The sequence below is a fragment of the Anopheles stephensi genome, chromosome 2, assembly GCF_013141755.1.
Source record: "Anopheles stephensi strain Indian chromosome 2, UCI_ANSTEP_V1.0, whole genome shotgun sequence".
Lineage (NCBI taxonomy): Eukaryota > Metazoa > Arthropoda > Insecta > Diptera > Culicidae > Anopheles > Anopheles stephensi.
The window spans coordinates 29,768,380-29,790,000 of NC_050202.1; the positions used below are offsets into that span (position 1 = coordinate 29,768,380).

The 21,621-nt window shown below is 42.5% G+C and overlaps 1 protein-coding gene across 25 annotated transcripts in view; it reads right to left on the reverse strand.

The window, feature by feature from the left end:
- Positions 1-2,244: 2,244 nt before the first annotated feature.
- LOC118503406 (plasma membrane calcium-transporting ATPase 1) overlaps positions 2,245-21,621 on the reverse strand; it is a 59,731-nt gene continuing 40,354 nt past the window's right edge. For 22 of the 25 annotated variants that reach the window (XM_036036636.1, XM_036036635.1, XM_036036633.1 and 19 more), the window contains one exon: positions 2,245-8,821. In XM_036036636.1, the coding sequence (XP_035892529.1) occupies positions 8,784-8,821 (38 nt within the window). In that variant the 3' untranslated portion in view covers positions 2,245-8,783. Of the gene's footprint in view, positions 8,822-16,593; positions 19,692-21,621 lie in introns of those variants that run through there. The other 3 variants (XM_036036637.1, XM_036036634.1, XM_036036631.1) reach the window with 1 other exon arrangement.

Consider the following 21,621-nt stretch of genomic DNA (forward strand, 5'->3'; position numbering starts at 1 on the left):
TCAGCGATCCTCAGCTCGGCACGAGGCGTCGGGGAGCACAGCGAGCTCGTTGGCTGGATCAGGTGAAGGGAGACCTGTCGGAGATCGGGTGCCTACACGGATGGGAAGCTGCAGCCAGGGATCGAGTATCCTGGAAATCGTTTTTTTGACCGGGCCATGTCACGACGACGTGCTCTTTAAAAGAGTAGGCCAACATGATGATGATGATGATGTGACTTGATTTTACCCGTAGTAAAGTAGTCAGTCCTGCGTACGGAGAGACGGTCTGGATAGGATTTGAACCCCGGTCCTGCCGTGTGAAGACCGGTGCCGTAATCGCCTCGCCCACCGGACCCCCGCCCCATCATCATCATTAATATCAGTCTATTATTAGGATTTTAATTTTAAGAACGAAATAAACCTTTATTTCGGATATTTAAAACGATTTAAGATAGTTTTTCTTTCTCTACACTCTAATTTACATTTTAAAAAGAATTAAATTTTACCTTAAACTTACATGAAGTCGAGTCAGATGTTGTTTTTTTTTTGGGATGTATTTTTTAAACCATTTTTATTCCTTTTTTAGTTTTTTGGTTGTGTTCCATTCTTCTAGAGTTTCCTTCCTTCTCCTCCGCTCCTCTCTTACTTGTTTGCTTGTTTGTTTGTTTGTTCTTCTTCCGTTATCTTTCTCCTTCGCTTACATTCGCTCTCTCGCTCTCTCTCGTTTAATGTAATATATCTATGATTTTAATTTTTAATAATTAATAACAATGTACAGTAAAATCAATAAGTGTTCATATCATTTATCGTTCGAGAGCTACTGTTCGAAGTACCCGGCCACTGGTGCCGTGGGTTTTTTTGCTTCCTTCTCTTCCATTTCCAGCTTTTAGTCATTTGCATTTTTGGTTTTTGCAAACGATTTGAACCTTTTCACCCGGGGGTTGTTTTTTCTCTCCCCCCACCGGTTTGATTTCTACGCTTTTTCTTTTGTTTCTTGGTTTTCTCCTCTCTTTATGAGTAGTGGGTTTTGTGTGTGTTTAAGGGAAGAAGCTCATAGACTTCCATTTATCCTATATTTATATGTATGTATATGCAAAAGCCAGCACGGTTTCGGGCACTGGTGTACTAGAAAAAACAAAGACAACGTAACCACCACCACGGCAAAGGAGGGCAGTTGGGTGGTCCCCATCACCGCGAATGTCCTGTGCATTGGGATTGGGGATTGCCTCCAGCTGGAAACACTGCCACGTGGGGTGAATTTATGTGCCCCATATGCTGGGAGTGCCCGGTGAGTCAGGGTGTACGATTGGTTATTTTTTAAAGACTTTCCACTCTTTCTCGTACCACGCCGTGGGCCATTGTCTGCTGCTGTTGTTCGAATCGGTTTCGCACGTGATGCATCAGAGTAAGTGTTTTTTTAAGGTTTAAGGTTTTTGTTTTTTTTTTGTTCGCATTCGGTTGTTGGGTAGTTTAAATCGCTTGCTTGCTTTTTTATACCAACTACTTAAGGACTGTTTAAAGACTAGTTAGACTAACCCGCGCCCTACGTCAGCTCTTCAAGAGTTTCGTTCTGCCTACTAGCTCCAATTTTGTGTTTTCTTTATTTACTTTCTTATTCTTCTTGGTTCCTTCGTGTGAAGTATTTCTTAAGTTTTGCTTAATGACTTATCAAACCTTTTCCACCCCCTCGCCCTAATATCTGCTTTATACTTTTAATTTGAAAAACGTGCTCCAAAAACGGAAACCGGAACCCAACAAAGAAAAACAAATCACGCGTGAGGAAATGGGGTAAGGAACATTTCTAGCTTGTTTGAGAAATGCAGTGTTTTTTGTTGGGGTTAAATATGTTTTTTTTTAAAACATGATAAGGTAACTGAAGAGAAGAAGGTTGGAAAGTTGGTAAGGCAGAATAGTTTTTCCTTCTTGTATCTTCCAGGGGTTTGGGCTGCATAACGAGTGCACGTGCGAGTCCCATGCAAACACTACCAAACGAACGAACGAACGAACGAAACGAGAACGATTTTTTAAATATTTTTTTTCCTTGGTTGTGTGAGTGTGTGCTTTTTTTAATCTTTAATTTCCTCTGCTCTTCCCTAGGAACAAAACAACGCGGTCGTTTGTTTTTTTTTTTATTTCTTTCGTTTGTTTGTTTGTTGGTAAACCAGTAAATATGGGTGGGTAATGCTTACATTCGTTCCTGTACTGCTTCCGGGGTTGGTATTATTACTTGGGAGTTTAGTGTGTGTGTGTGACCGTGTGAAGTAATTTAAGTGCTGCTACTGATGATGACGATAAGAAGAAGCTCTTCGCTTTCAGCATTCAATTCATGCGATGTGCGACCCTATCATTGCCTACTATGCCTGTCAGTTACCCGCACTACCAATGCGGTTGACGTCGAATAGCGTTTGACGTTTGACGTTTCTGTCCCCAAACTGACGGTTAGCTCATCGAAATGAGGATCAGGCGCGGTCCGCTTAATATGGCGACGGCGATCGATTCGGTACCGATGGTAAAAGATCCTCCTTGTACGCTTGGGTAGATATCTTCACACGGATTCGAAAATACAAACACACGCGCACACTCACACACTCACACACAATAGTAGTTGTAGCTGTGTAAACACGTCGATTTTCTTGAATCTCTCATATCTTTATTTTTGTAACAATGTTGTGTACGGAGTGATGGCCCATCCACCCATCTTTAAACCCCTTAACCTTAATACCATTATCCGTGGTTTGAAAGATATACGCTACGCTTGAATGTGATTTTCCTTCCTTCCTGTTTTCTTCACGCCTATGATACAAACTTAAAAGGAAAGCAGATGAAAATCCTTGTTTTCGTTCACACTTCATTCTCTGTATGTGTGTGTGTATGTGTTTTAGCACTTTTATTGGCTACCGGGAGAGGGGAAACCCTATCTTGCTTAATGGTCTTTGTTTGGTATACAGACCAAAAGCAAGGGTTTACTCTATGTTGAAGGCTATTGAGTGACCATACGAAGGAGACTTGGAGCAGTCAGAATGGGCCTCAAAAAACCGTGGAAGGATAGGCTTCTGTTCATGCTTTTCTTTTTCCCCTATCGTCCCGTAACGCAAAGAGGGAGGATATAGGCGAGAGTCTCGGAGGGGAGGGGGGGGTATACAGAGTTTTTCAGGACATAAAGCAAGTGCCGACATGTTTAAAACAAAGTTGAGATTTGAGATGTACCACCATCAAGACTTGCTTCGAGCGTGTATTGTATCGAAACTCGCGCATTGTTTTAAACATATAGACAGTCGCTGTATGATGGAGTCGCGTAGACTGACTGACTGACTGACTGACTGACTAGGATCATACACACTTATAACGTACACGAGATTTACACAGTTCGAGTGTCTGAGAGGAGAGCTCGGTTACCGGTAGTATTCTCTTCCCTCCTATTAAAGCTTGTTTTGTTCTGTTTTAACTATATATCGACAGTACGTACTCTATCTCGAGGAGTTCATTTTTTTTTTATTTGGTTTGTTTCTTTTTGGAAGGAAGCAGACAGCACAGACAGAAAATAGGTCGGGGGACAACGTTGGAGGTGAAAATAATATACTTTAAAACAGAACGCTAAATATAAGGCACGGTGGGTACCAAGAGGAGGGGGGTTCATTAACACTAACAGTACACACGTAACAGCTTTAGGGCAAACACAGCAAATATGGCGCGACCGGGAGCTTCTAGTACAATCACAAGTAAAGCGGGAGTTACGGGCCGGGTGTTGTATATTAGATGATAGAGGCACATTATTCAACTCAGTCGAAAGATCCTTATTAAGTATCGTTTGCCGACGCATCTTCAACATGCTTAAAAAATAATGAAAGAATCGGGACGTTCCAAGTTTCGCCCATCGTTGAACTAGAAGCTCTAGAAGTGCTCACGAATCACAAACCAAATCAAAAAAATAAACTAATGCCTTCCACCGTGCCAGATAGTAGAAGCTATGGGGCTTGAAATAATTTACTTAAAAAACCAAACTTAAATAAAGTTCATTAGCGTATGCCAGTTTCGTTTCTTTTTTCAAAACAGCAAATCAAACACACACGACACGCTCGCTATCACAAAGCAAATGCAAATGGTGTGTTGAAAAACAGCTTTACAGCAACACATGATTTGAAAGAGTGCCAACCCATTTGCCAGTGTTTTTTTTTTTTTTTTGTTGTGGATTACGTTTACAAGTATTTAGAGAAATTTGCTTCACACTTTGTCGATCATCTGTTTTCCGGTTCGCTTAAGGATGTATCGGTTTATATTCGCTTCGATCCATTTCTCGACCGTTGCATACGCTAGAGTTTGAGTTTACTAGATGTAATAATAACGTAACGCATTTAATAACGCATGTAACGCTTGCATGAAGGTGGCATGGTAACGCCCATTTCTTTAACCACATAACTGAATGTAACGTAACGTGCGAAAATGGTAACGCAGTAACGCAGTGTAACGTATAACGAGCTTTAAGATAATCGATTGTTTTCCCCATTCTACCCGAGCCGAAGACGAGCAGTAATCGGAAGAAGCGGAGTAGTGTTTTGTAAGTGTTCCTAGTGGCCGTGCCAGATGACGTACACAGCGAAACAAAACGTAGAAGAGCGCTGGTTTATCGTATCGTTACCACACACACTACCAATAATGTCACTATTTGCTTCTTGTTCCTTGGTCGGCAGCTGCCGTACGCATGTTACTGTGCTGTGTTTGATGATTATCTCTACCGAGGCGACAATTGTGTATCGCACACACAAAATTTACCTTTATTCTAGGCATAAGTAAACCTTTACCTGTCCCGTTAATACTCTCTATAATACCGCCAGCATGATTTTGGCCAACGTTTTTTCCAACTCACTACTGACTGAAATGTTAATAGTTTATTTTACATCATCGAGGATTCTCGGTTTCTCGTGTGAGTTTTGAGTTGCGTTGAACTGTTTCCCTTACAATGGAGAATGCGCAAAATGGGGCTTATGGTGTCCACGTGAACACACAAATGTGGGAGGAGCTAGTGAAATAAACACGCTACCAAAATGACGCCATTGTTTGAAAGGATAAGCATGATCCTCTGATTTTCTTTAAGTCCCTGGTGGACTTTGGTGTTACGCTTTGTTTACTTCTTACACGTTTTTTTTAACATTATGATCGTATGTGTTTGGTTGTGGTTTTTCTTTTTTGTTTAGCTGTTCGAGTATGTGTGCAATTAACGTGCTTTTTTGTATTCTTATGGTGGATTTTCTTTCCCTCTCTCTCTCCCTGTTGTCGTGCATGCTTTATCTTTAAGTAGTTCATTCAACACACGCAACCACACACACACACGCTGGTTCATATTTTCGAATAAATTCCCACCCTGTATTCCACCACGCACGTTGCCGATATAACGTCTATAATCTAAGTTCGGGGTAGAGGAGTGCTAGTATTAGTACTCAAAACGATCTCCGCCTGTCAAACTACTGTCAAAACAGCACTGTCACTGCACTAAGGGCGATTATGAGTCGAAAATCGAGAGCCTCTGCTGTCATTAAAAATGCCTGCTTGTTTAGTGGAATTAACTACCGTTCAAAGAGTGTGCTATGTGTATGTGTTTTTATGTTTTAATTCGGTAAACGGGGGTTTTTGGTTTTATGTTTTATCGTGTTTGTTCGGGGAGATTTACTGTTTGTTTAAATGTACTTGTTACTCGGTTCTATTGCGAATCGATCCCCTTTTTTGCAAGAAGGATATTTAGTCGTTTATTTACTTTCAAGTTTAGTTTAGTTTCTTCTTTTTTTTGGTTTATTTATTGGCTTGCTTATTTGTGTAGTGGGTTTTTGTTACGACAACGATATATAGATATATCGGTATGACTAGAAAACTCGCCGTGCATCGTTTAAGTCTGGCTTTTCTTTTTTTTTTTTGGTTTGTTTCGGACAATAAAACGTGCATCTAAATGGTCAATCAGCGTGATCGACTGTTCAATTGAAACGAAACATTTTCCTGATGATGTTTCTTTTCATTTTAAAGTTGTTTTGTGTGTGTGTGTGTGTGTGTGTGTGTATTGCACTAGGTATTTGTGTGTTGTAGTGTGTCTCTATACTTATTCTATCGCTAAGTTTAAAGTGCTGTATCCTCTTACTTAAGAAATAGAAATTTGTCACTTCAAGTGTAACTGGTAGTGTTGCGTCGGGATTTTACTCGTTCGACCCTTTTTCCCCTCATTTCCCTTCCAACGATAGGGATACGGGGGGGAGGGGAGGGGAGTGAGTTGAAGAACCCATCACCGAGTACTGGGCGCCTCCTCTTACAGGCTACTATATACTTAGGGCTTAACTCACTAACGAACAAAACGTTACTGGCTACTAATCCTAAACACGAACGAAATATTCGAATAACGAGGGTTAACGATCGTGCCGGAAACAAGACCACGCGCACACGATCATCACTCATACACACATTCACACACACACACACACACACACACACACACACTCTCACACACGCACAGCTTTATAATGGGCATTAACGCTTTGCTGAAAAACCGATATACTATGGCGATCGAACCTGGGCAGACACGACGAGCGACTGGTAACGCATTAAAACCGAAACCGACCACTGAAGCGACAGACACCACACCACAACCACCACGATCGCCCAACTACACACAACTACACACAAACACCCGGCCCAAAAGCGTGCCCGGCTTTACGGTGACACCATCACGCTAAACTATCACAGATCTTCACGGATCATCTCGATCTCTCTCTATCTCTCTCTCTCGCTCTCGGTCGCTTTTTCCCAATGTACCATCCAGCTCTAACTCTTCAGCTTGTACGCTTAGCGTGGGTTTAGGATATTGGTTGTGGTTTGTTTGGCGGGAATGAGAGGTCCTGATTTCCAATTGGCAGCCACCTTGCTCCGATTCCTCCAATTCAGCTAAATCCTGCCGTTGCTCTTGGTTGTACACCGACCGTTACGCTTGCTTTCTACCTCGCTCACCGACACCGCCTCGCCAAGTCCGATCGGGATGGTGGTGGTGGTGGTGGTCGCTGGTGATCGTTTCAATCAGACCTCGGTTCGCATTAATACCTCACCCTGTCCACTGTGTATCCCTCCCCCCGCACGAAATGTTCCGATAACCGCAAACGAATAACTTCTCAAAAACCCGTATGTGAATGTTGCGCCTAACTCTCTCCAAACACCTAACATGCGCGCCGGTAACGCACGGAGTGTCCCCCCAAGACAGAAAGGAACAAAAAGGAAAGAACACGATTCAACTTTGATTGCTTCTTTTGTTTCCCATTTGGTTTTTGTTTTGTTTTTTTTTTCGGTTACCCTTTGCCACCCCCTTACTAAACGCATGCTACGCACTAGCTAGAGCCTGCATTTGCTGCTGTGGGGTTTTGTGTTTTTGTAAGTATAGTGCACTAGTTGTACTAAGCCTAGTTATACGGTATTATGAGTTGGGCGTGGTGGTTCTGCTTACCTAACAATCGATTTTTGATTCATCTGTGTATGATTGTGGGTGTGCGGGTGTGTCTGTGTGTACGTGTGTTTTATAGTATGCTCAACAGCTCAACGTTACGAACGTTACGTTACGTTACGCGATCGTCCCTTCTTGTAGTGTGTGGTAATTTATGTTAAGTACTACAATATTAAATTTTCCTTTTAGCCTACACGTCATTCATCAGAACAAAAACATCAAACGGTACACAATAATACTCTCAATAAATCGTCTACCACGTGTTTTGCAGTTGGGTGATCTGTTAGCACTATTCTATTCTGCACGTCAGTTTTCCTTCTTCTTTTTTGTTTTGCTACTGCTGCTTGTTTCAATAACAATCGTCACGCTTTTCAAACGATATTATGCGCATTTATCTACGAAAAACGATATCCTTACACGCTTGTTTTTTCTATTGCTCAATACTTTCGCTATCAAAAGACCGCTAATGTACCCCAGTGTGCCCAGCCTGATTTTCGCCGCGCCAGTCCGCACGTGCACCGCGTTTGTCCGATTGCCGCAGCCACGCAGCGTTGATTTTGTCGTAAACGCCAGCAAAGATCCGTCCCTTGGTTGGGTTGGTTGTTAACTGGACAGAGAGCGTGCAACCGTCGCGAAGATAAAATCAAAGCAGCCACACGCTCAATCGGCTTCGGTAACGCTTCATGTAACGCAACCGGGCTCCTTTGATAGGATTGAACGGTTCGATCTGTGGGTGAACGGCGAATGCGGCTACGTAACGTTCACCATTACACTCTCCCAGCATCCCAGATCGTTTTGTGATGTGTTTTTTTTTTAGTTTTGAAAACTACTGTACTGCGCCTCGGCCTGTTGATGCTGCGCTGTTGCGACTGTTGATGCGACTGCTGCTGCTGCCTCTGCTTACTACTCACGTTTTGGTTCTTTAGATACACTGGCAGCTCGTATAGCACCTACAATACTTTCTGCACGCATATTTCTATACACAGCTGAAGCTTTAGACCTTACGTTTGTTTTTGCTCTAAGGTACGATTTACCGTTTTTTTGTTCTTTCTTTTGGTTTCCCCCTAGCCACACAAAAGTCCGACAGTGCCCCCGTAGGTATCGGTGCGGATATCGCGCATCACCGTTCCTATCCACACTGGCACGCGACACGCACAGTAACGTTAGCTCGTATCCTTCTCCCTTTCTCTTTCCCACACTAGCTACCGCATTCTCCCTCGGTAACGCTTCTACGTAACGCTTGCACTAAGTGTGTGCTTTGCTTGTCTCTGTCTCGATTTGTCATCTCTCTCTCTCTCTCTGTTATACATTCAAGAGCAAAGGAAGGATTCTGATTTTAGACTGTTGTCGATTTTGTCCATACCGCGAATTTCTCTGTAAGAAATTAAAAGAAAGGAAAGTTGAGAGAGAAATTTCAGTATAATTCAGGCTGTCGATTTTAGATTTTTAGAGAGGGGGGAGTGGGGTGTGGAGTGGGGGGGGGGGGGGGGAGCGGGCTGGTTAATTAGAACACGGGGATTTGCAAAGAGCGTAGGGGACATCTTTTTGGAACGGTTAGTTTGGGTCGTGGATTGTATATGCAGAAGAGATAGGAGTTAGATAGTATTGTGATAGCGATACAGAAAGGATCTTTATATATGTGTATTTATATAGAAAGGTTAGAAGAACATGAAGGAGATACGGGGTGATGTTTACGACCATGGACATAATCATGCAAACCGCGAATCTCCTTCGAGCGTGCGCAGAAAATAGAACCAGCGTAGAAGAATAGAGAGGAGAAGAGTGAAGAAGAAGAGTTTATAAGAGAGAGAGAGAGTGAGAGAGTGAGAGGAAAAAAGAGTAGAAAGTATAGTAGAAAACTAGAAATTGATAAAAGAAAATAACAAAAAGAAAGAAAAAGCGAAAAAAAACAACTAAAAGGAAAAACAGGGAAGAATAAATTGTAAAAAGGATAGAAGTAGAACTAGCGGTGGCAATAAATGCATAATAAGAATAGGTATAGGAAGGCAATGAAGAGTAGAAAGTAAAGAGCATAAACACAAGGTGTGGTGCGTTTTAAAATCTCGTTTGGAACGTGGGGCGCGGGAGCGACTGTCCTAAAGGGATTTGTTAACAAAATTGCTGCTTCTTTCGTACAAAAAAGAGCGAAAGAAAACTAGTTTCGTAATTTTTACAGTGCAGACACGTAGAACATTACGCTAATTGTAAACTGTTGCGTGGTGTTGCTGTGCTGTACACGGGATGAACGGTGTTGATTATCTCCGAAGTTCTGGAGCAAAGTTTGGATTCACTGAGATGGGAGTTATTTTTGATTTAATTTAAAGGGCACGTCCAGAATGGGGGAGATGCTTGTTTTTTTTTTTCAATCAGGATTCTACACAAGAGTCACACATACACATGGCTAATGGGCTAAGGAGCTTCAAAGTACAGACACGGAACAATTAAAACTTCAAGTGAGTTTAAATGTGGTCAAATAATGAAGAGAATTGCAGGATTCATGGTAACTATAATCATTTTTTTATCTTCACTATTATTTGGGATTTAAAGGATCTCAGGAAGAAATATAAGAAAAATGTCCTACTTCATAGGATAGGTAGCATAGGATCAACCACGCATTTCACAGCTTTTATGAAAGATTATTTGTAAAATGAGCAACAACTTCTTGCGAGTTTTGAACATTTTTTACAGCATAAATTGTAAAATAGGGATCCTTCAAAAGCAAAACTCCTTTTCTCTTCACCGGAGCAACATTTCGTTCCAATAGGAGATCTACACCAGAAGCCTAGAACCAGAAAAGGGAAAGGGAGCGTGACCGAGCGATCACCAATGAAACCAAAAAAAGTAGTGGAAAAAAGTAGCCAAGCAGTTAGGTACGGCAGCGGAAAAAAGAAGAGTTTCTTGAGGGGGAGCGGGGGAGCGGATGGCGGATCGGGTTCGGAAGCAGAATTTACAGGATTGATTGGAAGGATTGTACTGGGAATAGAAAATAAGAACAGCGAAATAACAGGTTTAACTAAATAAAGTAGAAACAGATTTTCTATTATTCGTTTTTGCTTTTCTAGCGTTACGAGTTGTGGTTTTTTTTTTTAAATGGGGTTTACTTTTCTGTACTGTTTGTTTGTTTTTGTTCGTATTGTAATAGGGAAATTTGCTCAAATGCTTTAGGTTCCATTTATTACATTCAACTGGTTTTCTTTTCTTCTTGTTGTTACTACCACACCGCGTAGCGGTTGGCTGAAACCAGTTGAAAGCAGTAATAAGTGATACCCAACAAAGTTCCACAATAGTTCGTCGCTTCGAACGCAAGTTGCTCAACATTTCTCTAAACAAAACAACCAATTTTGTGGTGCATTCAGGTGGGGGGAAAAACGAGGTTTTGGTAAATGAAAAGTATCAAAACCCAAGGTCAGAGCTAATCGTTAACGGTAAACAGTATAAGAATGTGATTGACAGAGCCAATCGGTGTGGTTTGATGTGTGTCAGAACAGAGTAGACAAAGGTCGAGCAGACGGAGCTTAGTACTCTACGGACACATTGGGGGAGAAAAAAAATCAAAAGGCTTATGAGAAGAACAGAACAGAAGAGTAACGAACAGTGAATGGAGAAGAGATAGAAGGAACGAACGTACTAAACAGTTGTCAAGGTAGATAGGATAAAGAGGACAGACAACAACAACAAAAAACCCGGAAAGTACTGTACGTGAAGAAACTAAGCAAAGAAAGTACAACTGATCTGGCAAGGGGAGGAAAGTTTTGTAAAGAAAAGATAAAGAACTAAGGACGAAGAGAAGATAGAGTAGAACTAATCACATCGGAGAACGTTACATGGAGTAGATAGTGAGACACAACGACAGAAGAAGGATAGAAACTGGGCAACATACATCGAGTTGTGAGTAAGTGTGGTGTGTGTGTGTTGTTTTTGGGGAGACACTTATTTTTAAACAGGGAACTGTTATTTTGTGTGTGTGTGTGTGTGTGTGTGTGTGTGTGTGTGTGTGTGTGTGTGTGTAAGTGTGTATGTCTATCTGGTTTGTGTCTGGTAAACTCTGACAGCAGAGAAAGATACACAGGGAGATACAGTGAAGGAGAGCCATGTTGTAAAGAAAAATCAAACAACGTAAAAATCGTAACTAAACGTTTCGCCTCCGGATCACCCGTCCCCATACACGTGGGACAGATCGGCCTTGCAGGCACACACACACACACTCTACTACTCCCCCGTAACAGGTACAGCAAAAACGTCTTCCGAGGTTACACCAAGAACGAGGATTTCCGTATTGTAGCTTTAAAATTTGATTTCATTTCCGTTGGCAAATTATACACTAGTTTCAAGCAGGCATTCATGTGTTCAAACAAACAAACAAATAAAGGTATTATAAAACAAATTTAACAAAATGCTAAATTAGAAAGCAAAGGAAACGGGGGTTAAACAAAATTAGTGTGGTGCAGCAGCAAAGGCAAAACATATCCATTCCGGAAGTACTTACTTAAGAAAAAAAAAACGTACAAATTATATCTCGCTTATCGCAACATTTTTTTTAGCGCATTAACAACAAACGGTTAAAAGGGGAACAAAATCGAACAACAGGAGTCTAAAATGTGGAACGAGCAATGGCAGCAAGTATGGCAGCAGGTCATACGCTTTCACGAAACTAACACGCGTGTCGTAAACTACATTATGCTGTGATGGGTGAAGGGTTTGGGCGAGCTACACTTGCGTACTATGCGTGTTTCGTACAACCTTACAACGGAACGGATCTACGGAGCTAAACTAATTAAACATATGCTTTACATTCGTCGAAGGTGATGATGCACTCCACACTTTCTTTTTCTCTCTCCCTCTCTCTCCCTATTGCACTCGGGTTAGGTTAGCGAGCGATGGGAAACAATCAGTAACAATTAACGGAATCAAAAGTACAGTGTAACAGTTACTAAAGCTAAGATGGAGCGGGTTGTCACTATCATCGCGGTTGGTGTAAGCATCTGCGGAGTTGGCGTAAGTTTATATGGATAAACGCAAACGAAAGAGTAAACAGGCGCTGATGAAGATCCCGAGCGCGTTGCATCATGCGTTGACCGATTGGACGATTGGAGATCAGCTGCTACCTTCCCTCATAGCAGGGCCAAATTACTGCAAGCCATTCCAAGCAGGCGGCCACGTTCGGTTGGAATCCTTCACCGGAGCATCATCATCATGCGCAAGCTGCTGCAGGCAGTGGCGCTACGCATCCGCCATTTCTACTGATGAAAACGGGGAATAACACAACATACATACGACAGGCACAAGGCGCTATGAATGGGCACAGCAAATGGAAGGGAGGCTTGGCGTGAGACACGGGGGGGACGACACAACACATAAAATACACAGAGAGAGAGACTGACACACACGCACACACTAGAATCACTGGAACTAGTCGCACCCCGGGTATTGTTTGCCGACTCAAACTCCGCACAAACCACCAACACCGGACCGGAAACGGACGTGAGTGGACCTCACCACGTCGCTCGGAATTAGAATTCTTCAATTACGCTTCTTTTCTTTTTGACACAACAATAAACTCACAAACACTACTGACTGATGGGCGATAGGATGGGTGCTAGCTATCTATCTATCTATATGTATGATTACCGTGATTTTGAGACGTGTGGTTGTGTGTGTGTTGGGTGTGTATGTGACCGATTGACACATCTACCTACGTGGGAACATCGATTATGAAACGGTGATGGTGACATGTCTATGATAGGGACACACTATGGGTATAATCCTTCTACTACTAGTTTTTAAGGGTCTTTAACGTCATTTCGTGGCATTCTTGTGATTAGAAACATTGCCGAGTATGGTGCTCATCAAGCACACCATTCAAGCATTTAGGATGTCATTTGGTAGCATTTTATGGCATCAAAACAGACTCTACCGGTAAGGTCCTACGTTGTGAAGTGGAGGTCCTAGGACCTTGGACAGGAAAGCTTGCCAATCATTAAATGGTAATGATCACGTGCCACATGATGAAAGACATGATCAAAGAAAATTGACTTCGTTGACTTCATCCCAATTCGAGGATGCTCCTAAAAGGATGAAACATAAATTCAAAACTCAAAACACAAACTCCAAAAAGCTTCCTGACATGGCCTGATAGTGCTCAACAGTTTGATTAAGGTTGATCAAATTTTTTTCTACAGACTTTAAACGATCAGTTACTTGTCGAGATGATAGACAACTATACCGAAGACTAACACAATGTCCTACTACAGGACATCATACGTTTAATCGAATCCAGCAAACGCTCATTAAACATGAGCTGTGATTGAAGCTTGAAGCTGCAAAGCAAGTCACTATAGAGTGATAGACCCTTAAAGTCTATTGTAACAAGCCCGATGGCAGTCGATGTCGGATGACTTAGTTCTTAGTTAGGGACACGTGAGGACGCTGGTAGTATAGCTTGAAATTATAATTTCTATCAAATTTGACTTCTTCATTCGGCGGTCAATTCCTTATTACCTTTTCAGAATTTTAAAAATACCACGAAACGGTTTAAAGCCCTATTTTGACACTGGATTTACTCTACATCCTACGATACGCTACGATAGAGCGAATGGAAACGGAAACGGAAATCATATTTTTTGTATAATACACCCTCTCTCACGTGAATACCTATATTGGGGGGGGGGGACACGATCAGTGTACCGGTGGGATACAAGGATATGGCGGCAATTGCGACCACGTGTTGAACGTGTTCAACGTGGTCGATCGTACAGGGTAACAAATATCAGTGCCAGTTAACAACAACCACCAACATCACCAACACCACCACATACTGTACACTGTAATCGGGTGATCTGCTGCAGCAAACCCTTAATGCATCGCCACGCTTTAGATGATCGCTACCAACATCTGCACTGTGGTATAATGCCGCGTGTGTGTGTGTGTGTGTGTTTGTGTGTACAGTAGTGCCTTGCGGTTATTCATCACGTTCAGTCAAGGCATTCGCGGTAGTAGTGCACATGCAGACAAAACACACATATACATAGTCAGAAAACAGAAACATACAAACGAGCGTACGAACACTGTACAGCAGCAGTTCATCCCTATCAGCCACTCATCAGATTGGTACTATGCGTTCCGGGGGGGGGGGTTTTGCACCACTTTCCTTATTTGGTCACGGCCTAATTGGTTGCCAGTTTCGCTTCGTTAGCGCTTTCGAATTTAAATTCCGTTTCCTCGCACCATCATTACCGACCAGCGCACCGACACCCCTTCCCATCTCTCTGTGAACAGGTGTTGAGGTGTTTGTGATTGTGTACGTATGGTTGTGTTTTTTTTCCGTCCTATCGGCTGTGGTTTGTGTTTTTGCTTCAGTTACTGTTTCCCTTCTTTCCTATCCTATTAAGCTTTCCTTCATCTTTCTTCAGTGAGCGTGTGTAAGCATTTTTTATGATCCTGTTCTCACCCTCACGCACCACCTAAGGATGGAAGCAGCTCTCTGCGGTTAGTAATGAGTGTTGTAAGTGTGTTTCCTTGTCTAAAATAAAATAAAATAAAACTAAAAATACAATAAAATATTACACACACAAACAAAAAACACAAAACCGATACATTATTTGCACTACTTATGTACTTATCTAGCTGAAAAAAAGAGGAAAATAAAGTTTTATTAAATCGAACATAAACGGGGAAAGGAAAGATAAAGATGACAGTTAGAGAGAGAGCGAGACACATTGATAGATATCGGCACGTGCAAACCACTGTAAAGAACAGGACAGCATACTTCCAGCAAAAACCAGAAACATCAATCCGATTTTCACTGCGAGCAATACAATTTTTAACACTCAGCACTCAGTCAGCCTTACTATGTAACCGAATATTGCCACCGAAGAGGAGGCAGAGACTTGCCGGCAACCGACAATGCAACCAGCTACACATCCTAGAGCGACAATAGTGGACCAAACTATGTGGGTGGGAATCGAGCATACAACAAGAAAAGGAAAGGAAAAATGGGGGAAAGGACAAAATACAATCCACAGGCGAGCCACACATGTTAAACATACTACTTTACTATGCTTGGCCTATGTTAATCCAAGCGGCGTTTGAAGGGAGTTCGGCAGCAGTAACGTATGCGTTAAAGAAATAGGCCAACATTGAAAGGCGATGAAAATAGAACTAAAATAGATGGTCTCTTGGGTTTCAATTTTCAATCGAAATCTACGTTCAAGAAATATTTTACAAAAATATTAACAATAGGCTCCGTGTGGCCGTGAGGGGTCTCCACATGACAGGACCGAGGTTCAAATCCCATCTGAGTCATTCCTCCATCGTGAGGACTGAATATGCCAACTATACGGTATCAATAAGTCTAGTAAGCCAGAAATGGCAGGCATGGCCTATGAGGTCGTAAGGCCAAGATCTTGGCGATCAGTTAGTACCTCGCCTTGGACATAGATATCCAGAATGTTTAGATAAGGTCCTCCGATAGGAAACAGCCTACAGGATCTATTGATCGCTGCTGTCTCTTCAAAGTCTTTCTAATCGAGGACGCACTCATGATCAGACAAATGATCTTTCTCAAGTGCCCTTGCATCGCTCATTTTGATTAATGATCACATGGACGGCTTTATCTCGAACATCAAGAATTATGCATAACAATCTTTTCATTTTGTCTAAGATTTTCTTCACTATTCAGGCGTAGGATATCCAGCAGATCTTGGATCCAAATCCTACAGCAGCAAAGACCGACTGACACAGGCTTTAGAAGTCTTGTCTTCCTCTTAACTCAACTGCATTAGAAAGTTCCTATAATCTGTCATCAACAAGTGCCTCACTATTTAAACCTTTTTTTCTGTTCAAGGATAAAACTCATAATACATTATTAATATTCAACTACAATTCTAAATGGACCAAAACAAAAAACTGGATGGATCGTCCAAATCACCAAGACACAACATAACCCTCGCCATGTTCTTCACCCTCGCGAGTCCTATAAAATCAGTCTACTCCTTTAATGCATACGTTAGTGCGGCTTTTTTAAGGGAACAGAATCACCGGGGGGAAACATTCGCTTTATACTACAAAGGACGCGTGTGCGGCTGCATTACTCTGTGCAAAACTGTGTGAGTGAGTGTGTGTGTATTTTTTTTTTTTCTTTTTGGGAGTCACTTTGTTTGTTTCATTTTTATTTGCTGTTTAAAACACACTATATATATAGGGTTCTTTTGTCGTTTTACAAAATATACTAAATCGAAACTAAAAGAGAAACGATAAAAACAACGGCGACGATTTTGCCACGTGTTAGTAATAGTAGTGTCCGCGTGGGACACAAGTCGTTCGTTAAGCGCAAAACGGATGGAAATCGTTTGAATTGCTCAGTTACTCTGCCAGCCAATTGATCATAAAACCCTAGAGCCACAGCGCATTAGACCGGTATGCCCTCGGCTGGTTTGCTACACACTACACCACAAGTCAAGTACAGTTTATTAATCATCCTTATCATTTTTCTCAAGCGCGCGCGCGTCTACATATACATGCAAGTATGTGTGTGTGTGTAAATCATATTAGCGTACATAACAAAAACGATGTGGGGGGGGGGGGAGGGAGCGAGAGCGCTGCTAAGGGTGGCTCACTTTTGGGCGGCGTCATAATTATATTAGTGTATACACAGGTAAATAAATAATAATTACAAATCGCATCGCATATCCTCACCGTTGGGGGGGGCCTGGCTGAGCTACGCTAATGATGATGGGTCACAAATTAAACAAAAAAAAAAAATTAAACAAAAATCGAAAACACATCAAAACGAATCGCAATCTCGCTGTCGCGCTTTACAACAAACATTGCCTGCTTGCTCGCTATTTTCTTTCCATTCCTATTCTAACGCGTTCGCATCGGTTTTCTGTTTTCGCAACATCCATTTTTTTGCTTGCTGCAGCCATATCTTAACACTAAACACAACGTGCTCCGGGGGAAGGGGCGGGGGAAGAGGGGTTGGGGGGAAGGAGAATACAGATTACAAATTAATCGTTAATTAAGGATATACAGCTTAAACTAGGTAACAAACAACAGTTAACAAACACTAACGACCGCGGAGAGGTGGGGCGCAATCATTCGGGAGAGGAAAGAACAACGGGCGGAAGGTACTTAGGTTTAGCGAGCAGTGTTTCCCTTTCTTTTTTTTTGGGTTCGATATTTAGGCTTCAGCTAGCGTTCTAGCTGGGGGGGGGGGCGGTCCGGTCTTCACACGGCAGGGCCAGGGTTCAAAATCCCATCCAGACGGCCTCCACGTACGTAGAGCCGACTACTTTACGGGTAAAATGAAGTCACAGAAAGCCAGAAATGGCAGACCGAGACCTCTCGAGGATTGTGTAGTGCCAAAGAAGAAGAAGAAGAAGAAGCGTTCTAGTACAATGTTGCACGTGGGACGAGTTCTGCATGCGTGTGCCACCACCACCTTCCACAGCAACATCAGGGGTGCTCAATATGCTCTATAATACTTCTTTGCGTAGTATCCACCATGTATCGTTCTTAATTTAAACGCTGCCAGCCTCGACTTACAAAGCTCGCTCAGCTGGTCAACATTTCTTCACGATGGCAACCGAAGAAATTGGAAATGAAATATATTTCACGGCAAAGGTCTATCTTCCATCTCCTGCAATAGGCCAGAAACGGCGATTCTCTTATGACTCTTAGGTCTTCAGAGGTTAGAGTGTTAAGAAATATGGAGAGATCCTTTTTTAGAATCATCTGGGGGGGGGGGGGGGGGGTTGCTTTTTGGGAAGTACGAAGCAAAACACAAAGATGGCCGACACTTTGGCACCAGAGCCCACGAAAAAGAGTGTGTGAGAGCGATAGAGTCTCTCAGCAACGCGTGTGCGGCCATCGAAGCCAAGCCAGTACCTATAGTACGTACGGGTACACCTCACCACCGATCGCGTGCGATTATTGAACGGAAACAACAGTCATACATTGCTAACATTCTCTATTAACAACAACAACAACGTACACAGGAAAGTAATAGACACACACGCGCACACACGTACACAAGCATTATGCTACTTGTTTACCAATCAAAATCAAATGAAAACAAAATTCAAAACCAAAGTACACTAACGCTAACAAATAAAAGAATTGTGCCGCACAAAACCACGCATACCACGCATACTTGTAATAGAGCAGCAAAAAACGGACAACTTAACCAACGGCAAATATGCTTAAGAAACAAACGATAAAAACGAAACTTTTACATAAATAGTAGTATGTGTAGGCGAACGATCGGAGAACTCGAAGAAAGTTTAACGCTACAATAGTTTTTTTTGTCTGTGTGTGTGTGTGTGCAATAGTTCTTCCACAATTGAATCCAGCAGGATATTGTGTGACTTGTTCCTTTCTTTAGCCCAACGCTTTCTTGAGGGGAGAGGGAGCAATGTGGGCAAACGCGTCCTAAATCAAAGGAGGCGCACAGGCACATACACACACACACCTCTGTGGGATGCTGTGGGAACCATTTTCCCCAGTGCGTTTCATGTTTCATGTTTCATGTTTGCTTTTATTTCCAAACCGAACCAAAAACAGAAAGTACATCTCGTTTCCCTGCACATTTTCATTTATTGTGAAGCACAAAAACCCTCAGGCACACAACGGGGTTGTATATGTGGGTTTGTGTTTGTGTGTGTGTGTTTGTGTGTCGTTGGTGCCAGTTTTGCTAATGCGGTAGTATCTGTTTGTCCGTTTTGGCATCATGTGTCGTCTTGTTTTGCAATGATATGTCCACAGCACAGGAAAGGAGGGCCTTGCGAAGGGCGGATGGTCGGTCTGGTCTGTACCTCGCGGTTCGTTTTGGGAAGTCATATTGAATTCCGTTCTAAAAGGGGTCGAATTGTTGTGCTTCCATCCTGCCTTTCGACCACAGTTGGCCGTTTGTAAGTCATCCCACTATCCGGTCTGTGCGGTCGTCCGTATGTCCGTCGTCGTCGTCGTCGTCGTCCGTTTGCCCATTCACAGCTTCCGTTGCCTAAGTAACCATCAGTGTATCAGTGTGTATGTGTTTTCTGTACGAGGTAGGTAGGTCGTCGGGGTAGTCTCATCGTGGTCATCGTGGTAGTCGTCTCCAGTGGTTGTCAGTCATCCAGATTGATCTGTGCCGTCGTCGGTTTCCTTCCCTCCGTGTTACCGTTTGTGTTGGGCATTGCGAGTGGTGCTGGGTATTGGTGTAGTGTTCACTATCACTCGTGCGTCTTCGCAGGGATCCAGTTCTCTCCTATTCGGTTTGTACAACAGTTAAACAGAAAGTTAAACTAGCTGCAGAAAATATGCCAATTTTCCTTTCGAACGAATGCACAACCACGTAAAGTTAGCATCCAGGCCAGGAGCGCGCACACACACACACAGAGATGTGAAGCACAATGTTGAATGAAGTTCGTTAGAAATTCAACCACGAGAGGGCACGAAAAAAGGGCCTAGTGTTAGTGAGACTGTACGTTTTTATGTTGTAAGTGACCGGCGTATACATAGACAAAACGTGGTGTGTGTGTATCCGAATCCATGAATAATGGGGATGGTCCTGTTTGGAGAAAGTATCTCGTTCGCTCTTACGTGTCTATTTATTAGATTAGTATATGTATATATGACCGCGCGCGCGTTAGTACTCCGACATAATAGTGTCGTCTATAAAGTGGGTACAATCTATTAGTATCAGCATCCTTGCAATAAGTATTGGCATTTGTTATAACCTGCTGTCGTTTCATCCTTCTGCCCTCCGTCTGCCTGCTCGCAATATCGTATGATTATTCTTCGTTTTATCTCCCTAACCTATACTGTTGATGCCGTAAGTAAGACCTGCACCTGCAACTTCAACAACACGCTACGCTACTGCTTGCTGAACATCTCGTATTAAGTAACTCGTTGCGGTTAGTAGTGCTGTGCGCACCACCAACCTTAGCTTCACCGCCCCTCGCGCAACTGCGGGACTGCGGGTGCGGGTGAAAAGGACCAGGCGTCTCCATGTAGGTTCATTGCAACACCGAATGGGGACACGACTTCAAATCAACTTCCTTCAATTTTCATTCCCTCCGTAATGTCTTGATGAGCTTACACTCGAAAGAACCCGCAGAAACGGGGGCCAGGGAGGGTGTGATTGTAAATTCCAAAATACGGTACAATATTACGAATAATGGGAATCCAAGCGCCCAACAACAGTAAGAATGTGATTCAAATGTGTGACTTCGTAGTTCAATTCCTAATAGTATTGTGCACTATCTATTCTAGCGAAAAAAAAAAACACCGGACAAAGGTGATAATAATTTTTGCAAACGTTTGGTCTACTCTTCTAGCGCGTCCTGCTCACGAGAGATTTGTCGCGGTCGGAAAAAACTTTTAATCGGAAAAACTCTATCAAAAATCTTGCTAGTATCTAATAGTGAGTGTATGTGTGTGTGTGTGAGAGTGTTTTTGACTGTGTTTGCTTTATAGTGCGTGTGTGGTAGTAGTATACAAAATCTATCGTTAAATTCTTTTCCGTGCAAGGATCATGTGTAACAATTAACACGGGGCAGCTTGCATAGTCTGCTACCCAACAAACATACCAATGGGCAATGGGTTAAGGGCACATGGTGAGATTTTCCGTTGCGCTCACAGCTCCGTGAATGCGCCAACGCCTTTGTGTTTTTTGGGGTTAAGAATAACAATCGTACATATATATGTCGCGTGGGATTAATGTTCACTGCTGGTGTGTGTTGTTTAACGATTTGTAAGTTGTTTGATTTTTGGCTGTTTGAGTTTGAGAACAGAAAATGATAAATCCAACGGAAGGAACAAGGGGGAAAACAACGAATGAATAGTTTTTCTCCTTTCTCTTCTTCTCAGCTTTGTGTCGTGCTGCTGCTGCTACTGCTGCCGATACAGTAGGCAACGACGACATTCTGCATTGATCTAATTTTGCGCTTTGCTTGCTTGTTCTGTTGCTGTGTGTTTGTGTGTGTGAGTGGTTTTGTAAACTGAGTTTGTTTCCGTGTACATTACATTCATTGGAGGAAGGATAAGAATGAGCTATGTGTGTGTGTTGGTAGTTTGGTGTAGTATGGCAAATTGTGACTGTATTTGATATAACGGGGCGGGACGGGGAGAGAGTGTTGTGTCTGTTTCGTGTCTGTAGTCTGTATATGTTTGGGTTGTTTGTTGTTGTTGTTGTT